Source organism: Necator americanus, chromosome I (assembly GCF_031761385.1).
Source record: "Necator americanus strain Aroian chromosome I, whole genome shotgun sequence".
In the NCBI taxonomy this organism is placed as follows: domain Eukaryota; kingdom Metazoa; phylum Nematoda; class Chromadorea; order Rhabditida; family Ancylostomatidae; genus Necator; species Necator americanus.
In genome coordinates, this window is record NC_087371.1 from 15,507,663 (window position 1) to 15,518,160 (window position 10,498).

Below are 10,498 nucleotides of genomic sequence, written 5' to 3' on the forward strand. Positions count from 1 at the left end.
AAAGTCTTAGTTTCCGAACGTCACGCAGTGAACGACCAGCAACTTCCCCAGCTTTTCCCTATGCAGAAACTCGTAAGAAAACTCAGATTATATCGATTTGTTGATTATCGACGGAATAGTAAACAAAGTAAACAAACGACCATAACAGAAGTGGGTCGAACCCCGAACTCGAACGAATGTCACCGTATCTTTACGAGCTCAACGTCACTGCTCTAATTTTAAAGGCATCACCCCACGAATCTGAGGTGGTGCAGATTTCAGGTGGAGTATTCGTATACGGGATGGGAGACTACGGAGAGGGAGGTGATTCCGTCCATTTCTTGCTAATTGCCGTAAAAAAACGGGCCGGAAGATGCGGCGCCGCACAAGACTGGCGCGCTCCAATCGAACTTTTTGTACAAAATGGTGCGCCAAAACGAATGAAGCCGTATCTTCCGGGCCGTTTTTTACGGCAATTAGGAAGAAATGGACGGAATCACCCCCCTCTCCGTAGTCTCCCATCCTGTATACGAATACTCCACCTGAAATCTGCACTACCACAGATTCGTGGGGTGATGCCTTTAATTGTTCTAACTTTTTATTCACTTGCTTTACTATGGAATCAAACTCCTACAGTCGAATTCCCAAATGTATGTTTTGGGTTAGTAAGGAGTACTGAGAGCAGAGAAACATGGGCGAATAGCGTAGTGGAGGTGAGCGCTGTTCAGAGTCGTGTGCTGGCGGGATCGAATCCCTACGCTCCCCATTCTTAGTAACCGTGATCGATAGACTGGTGCTCTCCACTGAGTGTAAGTGAGGATCACACTCCAGTCCTCTGCTGCCTTCCTTCTGAGTTACTTTTGATTTCCATTGCCTGATTTTCAATATGTACATCAGATGTGCCTATGTTAAATAGTTTTGTACGGTTGGTCTATCATAACTTGAAGCCTAGTTGAACTAAACTTCAAAATCTTTTTTGAAAGACAGTATTGACTGTACTTCATTGAAATATAGTATGACAACACCTATCGATAAGAATTTCGTTATAAACAACGTAATGAAGTACGTTTTTGCGATGCTTTTCCTATGTTCCTGGCGCTTTTTCCTGCTGTTCCGGAGGTTGTTTGTTGCCAGACACCTGTAAATGAAGACGAATGTCAATTACGCACCATTGTCTGGAAAAAAATCAGGTTTTTTCATCTCTCTTTGCAGGGGAAACACAGATTTCGCAGCTGCTCTTCTTCGCTTGGAACTACATACTACAGACTACTATTCCATAGGATCTGATGAAAATTGCTTTCATTTACAAACAGATGAAACTAGCTTCCTCCACTCACTTCTCCCACTTCTACCAAAACCATATTTTTCTATGAAAATTAATTATTAAAAAAGTACAGTTTCCACCAACTGCCTACATCAACAAGTAACGCGAGAGTCCTTATGAACTCTCCAGGAATTGTTATCTTTTGTCAGGGGGATGGAACGTTTGAAGGTCCTTTCACTAGGCAAGGTTATTTTCAGTGCTATTTTTCCCTAATATTTCACATAGGGTATTCAACCAGTTCTTTGCCGGACTCTAGTTCGGTTCTTCACAAAGTTCTTGACATGTACGTGGAGAAAAGAGAGCAGGACAGGAAAATTGCTATAGTCTCCTTCATTCCTCCCTTCTTTGCTTCGAAAAATGGTAGAATATCGTGAACGTCTATGCAAAGACAGAAGTACGTGAAGTTCTGGAAAAAGCGCCTTTCACACCGATGTGGCTCAATATTGCGCCATGTTATGAAAAATACGGCATTTATAGTCAAAGTTGTGCAAAGCCACTGTAGCCGTAGGTTGCAGTAACCAGTCACAAGAATGCTAGCAACACGGGATGGAAACTTTGTAACGAAAATAGTAAAAGCGTTGTCAGTCATTAATAGTTCCAGCAGAGCAGCGAGGAAAAGTGGTCACTGAGAGTTGAACCCTGCAGTGTTACGGTAAAAAAAAACCTGATAAGAGCTCTGCAAACATAAGCAAAAAAAAGAAAAAAGAAAAATAAACCAATCAATCGTAAGAACACTATCTTGGCTCTTTCTCCTTCATAAAACACTAGATCCACTAACAAATAAGGTCAGGTGAAATGAACTATGGTCTCGTACGGCTTGGGAATGAATGAAATAACGATGAGCGAGGTGATTTCATGGCAGTTCAGTGTTCAGTGCTTCATTAAGTTCACAGTGCTGGTAAAACGCGGGGATTCTAGCAGTGCATACGAGATCCCAAAGTATTCCTATCTTCATTTTGGCCTCAAGGCGATCCTATTACGTTCACCAACTGCGAATTAATCATTAAGTGCGAGCAGAAGCTGATTAAATCCATCTAAACGATTGGAGAAATTTGAAGGAACTCACAAAATTCTTGAGCCGTTGAAAGTGTTGCCGCAAAGTTCTTCCTTTCCTCTTTCGTCCAGAAGGTGTCGGTTTCTTCTGTGTCACCATTTTGCTCTGCTGCGTCGCAACTTGTGGAGCTGCTTGTGCCACCATCGCTGGCTCCGGTTCTCGCGGCGAGACTTCAACGGGGCCCAGCTTATTTTGCGGCGTCACACGGGGAAGCGATAACACCGCTTTCGATCGTGAACGATCTGGCTTGACGAACTCCATCGAATCTTCTTCGGATTGGGTGCGTAAACGTTTCTAAAGTGTTCACGTTGATAGTGTCTTTGACTCCAATCAGTCTATTTGATAATCGTGTGAAACCCACGTCAGGTTTCGCAGGGCTAAGGGCAACCGGAGTTCCAGCTTGCGTACGAGCTAGGGGATTCAGAAACGCTTTCAGCGCACGAACTCCAAACTAAAAAATACGCGTATCTAGCCGTTTTCGAAATCGATTCCGGCCAATCATTCGACGCCGTTAGCTTTCCTGCATAAAGGCAGCGTATTACAAAATTGGCGAGGTTGAGATCTCCTAGCGAGTAAATAGAGGTAGAAGCGTATTTCACGGGTATTAGCATGATCACGCTCAAATCCCCTACTGATACCGAAAAAAGCATGCAAAATGGCCTTGTGCTTGACCTGCGCTTGCGTCCATGTCCCAACGATACAACTTATTACGGGTAGTAGAACAACGGCAACCTGTAGCGCGTCTGAGGTTGTGCATGTGGCCAGTTTCTGCTACTTGAGTTGAATAAAATGGATCAAATAATTTAATTAAATTGACATCGGATGGCCACGGATCTGCCCGCATTCTAACGCATAACACTTTCCATCGCGGGGCAAAGGTGCAATCAAGGCTGTTTTTTACGCTTTTTTCTCGGCGACTAGCCATAACTGAGCGTGATCACGCAACGTTCATATTCGTGAGCTACACCCCTATCTGCTATCTATTCGTAGAGAAATCCCAACAACGCCAGTTTCGGAATACGCAACCTTTGAAAAGTAGGTAAGGGATTTGATCTTTTCTTTTTTTTTTTTTGATATTTTCAAGAATGACAACGAAAATGTGGAATTTTCTCTAACAATCAAGAACTCCTAGATGCATCAGAAGCTCCAAACGAAATGATACAGCGTCAAGGGGATTCCTGGTGAAATCACTCGATAAAACATCTCTTTACAGCCCTGCAACTGGGAAATCCATCTCGAGCGGTTATGCGCGTAAAGAGTCGTGATTTTAGGAAGGGGGTTCATAGATGATCGTGAAACTCAGTTTTGGTATATTTACAAGCGGTGTTTTTCCCTTTCGCAACGATACTTGCAAACTGCGTTCCGAACCCTTTTTTTGAGAGAGAGAACTTCATCTTTAAAAGACACACTATTCAGGGTCCAGTTATCCGCCTAGCGCACTGTTAGAATTCCTAGGAAAACACAATAAAGTGCCAAAGATTATAAATCTCAGCCACAGCGCGAGCACGTGAAGTTGGTTCTCCATGTTTCACCCGTTTAACTATAGCTTAACGCAAAGTTTAAGTTTACTAATAAAACTGTAACCGCATAAACTTGCCAATACTTTTTAGTCTACAACAGTGAGGTTAGACGCAAGGATTCACGTTGACTGTATTTTCAAAACGAAGGGAAATAATGAGATGAGCACAGGATCTATATGCAAAACATATGGATATCTGCTGTACAAATGCTACGACTAGTAATATCCTACCGGTCGCTCACGACCCGGTGTACACGCTGGCGTAGCCTGGACGTCGAGCTCGCGTAGATACGGTAGCGTGTGGTCGATGTTTTTCTGAAACAAATTTTCTCTTGTAAGTTGTCCAAGGTTCACAATAGCCATGCCTACATACTACCGTACCAGCGGAGGCAAAATTAAGTCCGGAAAATCGTCCTTCACTTTGTAGAGAGTATCCTATAACTGATATATTTTTTCTACCAAGAAGAACAGTAGAACTCGTTGTGAAAAGACTAACTCCTCTCATTTCCTCAGTGGAGCGCTGGTCAGCAGATGGCCCAACTGACGTAGTAAACGCTTGTACGAAATCTAATAGTTTGAACGGCATAATAATATTTGTGATTTCAGCATTATCGAAATGTTCCGTTAAAAAAGTGTTATGAAATGAGCGGCTGAAATGTTTGAGAGGAAGATTAATGCATCTTATGGAATACAACACAATTAGTAGGAAACGCTGACGCAGAAATGTCCTTTTCTCCTTTTTTCGGCTGCGGTTTCTCTTGTAATGGAGCTAACTTTGGAATATGTTCTGAATTCAAAATTGAAATGGAAAGAGGAAATTTCAGCAAAATAAGAAATGTTACAATGCTCAATTTACTTTTTGTAGGTTCCTTCTTCTTCTCTTCTGTCTTTGTAATTGGTGAAAATTTGAATATTTTCTGTTTCACATCGACCAATGCGGGTAGTTTCTGCTCTTTTTGTTTCTTTGGAACATCCGGTGGCTTCTTTGGTTTTGTGATCTCTACAGCCGTGGTGAGTTTTTCTTCTTTCTAAAATAACAACGCCATAGTTCCCTTTAGACGTTCTTATAGTCTATTTGTAAACGGTACGCGAGAAACTGTAAACTGGTTCGTAGTTTTCACGGGCAAGCGGAAATGCAGTGAAGCTGGTGAGAGCTGCCAACGATATGACGATATGTTTAAAATTTCTTCAGCGCGCGAGTTCGCAATTAACTCCTGTTAGACATCACATACGGCGGTACGGGAGATTGAAAACAATGGAAACACACAAACCTATGGATTTAACAGGTCACGCTCAATTGCTCCTAATCGCCTTGAAAAGCAGCGCGGAACACGATCTTCTTGCACGAATTTTCCAACGACGCAGCTTGTAACGCGACACCCCTGCACACATCCAACGTCTGAGAGCGAGGGGACAAAAATCAATGAGGTTCTTTCAGCAGCTTTTTCAAGTAAAACCAATGAATAAACCAAATAAACTGCTAACGGGACCTGCGCGTATATGGGATGGAGCGTTATAAGGGAAAATTCGGTCGCAGCGGGCGTTTCTCAGGCCGTCTTCAGGAGACTAAGGGAGAATTGAGCGTAACCGCATTCATGATTTTGATTTACACTCCTACTCCTACATATTCGTGGATAGATCCCAGCTTTTGTCAGTTTCGTTGCATGTTCCTTTTAAATTGGTGGAGCTCTCATTCTCATAGGCAACGTTAGTCTTGACTTCAACAAAGGCGGCCATTCCACAAGTACAAATAACAATAGTGCAGTCGTAACCATGCAACTGTATCAATTCAAACAAACAATACCATCATTGTCCTTTATTCGTGCCGGTTACACAACAGTATTTTCAGTTTTTTTTTAAATTTTCAACTCTCCTGATAGGACAAGAAAATTTGCAAGTCCATCAGTCGATAAAGTTGGATTTCGAAATCCCTACTTTTTTTACTTCTTTCAGAGAATCTCGAAAGTATGTGTCCTTTTGTCGAAGCAGCGAGTGGAAATCACTTGATGAAGACGCCAGACAAACAAATATAAAGTCTCACTTCATCTTTTTTAACTGTTGATGATTTGTTCTTTTTCTTCTTAAAGATTAAATAGCGGAAGCATTTTTGAATACACATAATGCCATGTGAGTAGTGGAGACCAACATAGAAAATGGGAGTCACTTGTTATGAAACTCACAATGCTTTTTATCGTTGATGATAAGCACGGTGTTTTGAAAGCTGCGACGTTATCGTGAACTGGCTGGGAGATACATGAAACGCTATGAAGAACGTCAGACAGGCACGGTAACGGCACGGACAAACATAATGGAAAAACCAGATAGACAAAGACACAGAAAGCGTCATGGTCGTGTACGGTCTCCTCCTTTACAACAAGGTTTGAAGAGCTGCTAGTTCCACATCGTATTTTCGTACTCTCTCGAAATATAGAATGACTCATTACATAAAAACCATAAAAGACAAATGCTTCAGCAAATTTAGTACCGTATTCCCTTTCTTTATCGAATCACGATGTGCGGGCGGAGCTTCGAGACTGTTATCGTCACCTGAAAACGAATTTTTCATTCGAGAGTAGGTACCATGGAGCGGAGTTAGGGTAAGAATTAACGTTAGAGTTGTCGACAACGCGAACGCGACGAGTTCACGACTTTATCGTTTTGGATTCCTACAGTTATAGCATCACTACCATATTGACGAGCTGAAGTGACTATATCGCGAGTGTGGATGAGTTCCCTGTAGTCAGTAGGACCGGATACAGATCGATAAGCTAACTTTGGACGTTATTCAAGTTGACCTGTTGGGGAAATGCAATTAGTTGGGTGAAAGTACAGTACAAACAGTTGGAAAAACCACGCCCGTTACGATAAAGCACATCGAGTAGGTGCTACACACTCAACCTTCTAAAACATTTCGAAGGGGACTGATGTATGCTCAACGAAAAGAAGAAAATGGATGCAATGCTTTATTTTATAGCACTGTTAAAGCAAAAGGGAAGAACCTTAAAACCAGTAGCTCATCAAAATTTGTTAACAGCTCTCAACAAATTAAGCACTGCACTTGAATTACACTAAAGTACCAGTTCTACGTCATTACAGAATATATTTGACTCGTCCCAACAATGATTCATCCCCCCTTGGGGATGCGCCGACGCACTCGACCTCAATCCATATTCGTTTGAGGTTTATGAACGGTTGCAGCCTTACAATGGCTTGCGGGGCCAGCTGAGCTGCGAAGTCAGCGTTTTTGTCCTCTCAACAATCCATGAACCTCTCAACGATGAAAGGTTTGGTTGGCGCTAGGGCGGTGGAGAACCGTGCAATCGCAGCCGACCCTCTCGCCGAGCGCCACATCCACCCTATTTGTTAATATTTATGGACATTTTTCCGCACTTTTCTACTTGTTGTTGTTTGTTTGTTCTACGTTGTTCCATCGACACAAACATAGTTCACCACGTCAGAAAACGTCGTCAGTTTAGCGTAGTAAACGCTCCGCCTACCGTGAACGACATGTCAGGCAAAAATTAGAAGGAAATCACTGCGTTCTTGTGTCCGTCCCCAATCGCTCAAGACAGTGAATATATTTCCTGAGATGTTCAATACCCTTTCATCAATACGCATCACGTGTACGCATGCATGTATCAACACGAAAACTCGTTTCAACTTGCGCCATCGTCACCGGCAACAGAATGACACCACCCCCTCATGACTTTCTCCGTAACTATCCGACTTTCGTTTGTCATTCACCTCAACGTACAATCACACGGTTGCCTAGGCCTCCGGAGATCTCACGTGAGTTTTTGTGTTTGATATTGTAATGTGAAACGCGTGTATTTAGAGAGAACGCACCTTATCCTTGATATAACATCAAGTGATATCACCCAGCGTTTTGAATGGTTTTTTTTTCGAAGCTATATGCGAAAATTTTTGTTTGATTCAATTTACGAACGCTTCATTTTTTTATTCAGATGAGAAGAAAGAATGAAAAAAGGGAAAGGAAGTATTCTCACCTGCAGTTTCAGAGGACACTTTAAAAATTGCGTACAGAACAGGTAGCTCTATAGACGAAAAATCGCTTTTCAACAAGAAAAATCCGGCAGAAAAAAGGCAGAAAATGTTTTATGGAACGATTTTTTTTCGTTGTCAAAAACTCAAATATGAAACTCTGCAAGTTGGCTGTTGCAGCGCAAACAAATTGCAGCTCAAATACAAAGCCCGCTGGGCCCATGGAATGAGCACGACTCTTGAAATCTGATATTTCTCAAGGTTTGCAAATTATGAGTTGTTCGAGGAATCGCCTGAGAAATTTGCAGAAAGTTCCAATAACATAAATGTTCGAGTTATATATTACGAAAAAATATAATAGATGAAGTTATAATGAAATAATTGTTTTAAACTATATGCCACGGAAAGGAAATGCAAAGTAGAACCGCATAAAATTGGAGAAATATTTGTTTTTTGAAGAAGAAAATTCCAAAGGTATCCTCTACCAATAACAAACTTATGGGAAAATATGTTCCACTTTTCTATGTCAGTCTGATACTTTGACCCATCATCAGTTAACATGGGATTAATAATACAATTATATTGATAACTTCACGACTTTGTGCATTTCTGCGCTCGATGTCGCGCGAAGCCAACACCAATATTGGAGATAGTAAAACAGGGACTTAAAAAGTTAGCAAGGATAATAAATGGATTTTCCCACCCATGCATATCCATATCATAACGACTTATTCTGGTGCGCTAGTTTAAAGAAAGAAGTTGTTCAGGAAAAATCACATTTTGAAGCGACTCATCACTGAAGTACATGGTGTAACGTAGCCAAACGCGCGATTCACCGGTGGGTCAGGCAGTCCATTTGACGTGGCCCAATAAATAATGACTAAATTTGAAAGTGGTTCACTTCTACCCCAGTTTTTACCTACAGCAACAAATCTGCAGAATTTGCACAAATTAGTGTACTGGGCGTTGTCCGGTTAAGTTGCAGTTTAGGACCACTTTCGTTGCCTCATTCGTCTCGAAATTGTGGAATTTGTGGTACCTTTCCTCATACAGTACTAGGACTCTGTTATATACCATTAAATATGTCCTCTTTCAAAACTTTTTGTCGACATCACTCCTTGAACGAATCAGTATTGTCCTGGATTCTGATCTATGCCGAAATTTCAAAAACAAAAGATTTCCACTAATAATGACAGCTACAAACATCTGTTAATCGCCTGTTTTTCTTTCCAGCACTGAGTATTGTGAAAGACGAAATATTTGTTGAGTAAAACTGATTGCACAACTTTGTTGTAAAGTTATTCCTTTGCAATAACCTACGATGACGGAATGTGACTGGGTTGCTTGGACTACGGTGGTTGAGCGATGATAATAAGCGCTGAAATCAGCCTATAGATGTATAGAAAACTGAAAAAACCTGATTTGCTGGATTTTTGGAAATAAAAATGTATGCTATTGTAACTGTTGCTAATAATGACAATAATGTTAACATTAGTATTGTGCGTCGGGTTAGGCTAACTCTGAATAGCTCTAAAGTAGAGGAAGAGGCAGAGATGATCCAGAAGCAAGATCGAAATTAATCTAAATTGTGATGTCTTACGCGCATTTAGAGATTTAATTGCAAACATTTTAGATTAAAAAAGTAGGGAGGTCCAAACTGGCCCATATATTCTGTTTTCGCAGTCGTTTACAGAAATAAGGACTAAAATTTTAGACCATCTAAATGTAGTACTTGAAAGTTTATCTGAAGAATTGCACTTATAAGAGTATCACGTGAACCCTTCCAAGCACGGTCAGCTAGTTGGTGGCAGGAAAAGTAATGAGAAAAACCACTTTTATCCTTGTTCAACAACTCAAGAATCAATAACCGTATGTTAAATCTGAACACAAGAGCCTTCAATTTTCTCTTCCCAGCCTCTACTCTTTGAAGCGCTTTCCTTGGCACGTATCCCAGCTGAGACTAAGATTTCAACTGTCTATTTTTGGTTCCTGAGTGACCTCTATTCACTTCATTCAATTTTGCACAAATAATGCACTTTGGGTTTTCCGCTGTGCCCTATAAGGGCCACAAACGTAGTAAAAGATCAGAGAAACAATATAGATGACCCCTAATAATTTTACACTTTTTCCACACCATTTTACCCTTGCAGAGTGCAACGATATGTTGTGACAGTCGGTGATGAACACATTCGCTCAGGTAACGCTTATGTGCAGATATAATGTACTTCCGTTCATTCGGGGTGTTCGCAGCGCACGAGACGACCATTTTTCTCAGTAGGGTCAAAATGACATGAAGCACGGTACAGTTGCGTGGGCATCTGCGCACGAAGCGACGCGATGAAGCGTAGAGGGTAGGATCGAGTGGGGACCCTTGCTAGCACTGTCCATCGCTGCAGTTCCCAATGGTTCCATGTCGATTCCACCTTCACCGCTTCTAACGCACGTGCTTACGCAACTGCACCGTGCTTCATGTCGTTTTGAACTGAGAATACTCCCTCTTGCCTAAATCAGTCTACCTTGCCTCCGGAAGAACATAGATACTAGAATTTTACGGTCTTTCACGTTGGATGTTGAGACTCTTGCTTTTCTACTGTGGACCTCAACGTAAGAACAAATATTT

General features: G+C 41.5%; 1 protein-coding gene across 3 annotated transcripts; it reads right to left on the minus strand.

Moving 5' to 3' along the window:
• Positions 1-1,063: 1,063 nt before the first annotated feature.
• RB195_005658 (uncharacterized protein) lies at positions 1,064-10,144 on the minus strand (the record flags this gene model as incomplete). 3 transcript variants are annotated; one of them, XM_064178296.1, is made up of 11 exons in its annotated part: positions 1,064-1,117; positions 2,370-2,651; positions 2,719-2,808; positions 4,108-4,191; positions 4,258-4,311; positions 4,373-4,526; positions 4,594-4,663; positions 4,733-4,904; positions 6,057-6,242; positions 6,362-6,423; positions 10,021-10,144. In XM_064178296.1, 11 exons carry the CDS (start codon positions 10,142-10,144, stop codon positions 1,064-1,066), a joined length of 1,332 nt encoding a protein of 443 aa, XP_064035360.1. The 3 variants fall into 3 exon arrangements, with proteins under 3 accessions (XP_064035360.1, XP_064035359.1, XP_064035361.1); XM_064178295.1 differs by lacking the exon at positions 6,057-6,242; XM_064178294.1 differs by lacking the exons at positions 6,057-6,242; positions 6,362-6,423; positions 10,021-10,144 and adding an exon at positions 5,918-5,995.
• Positions 10,145-10,498: the final 354 nt, after the last annotated feature.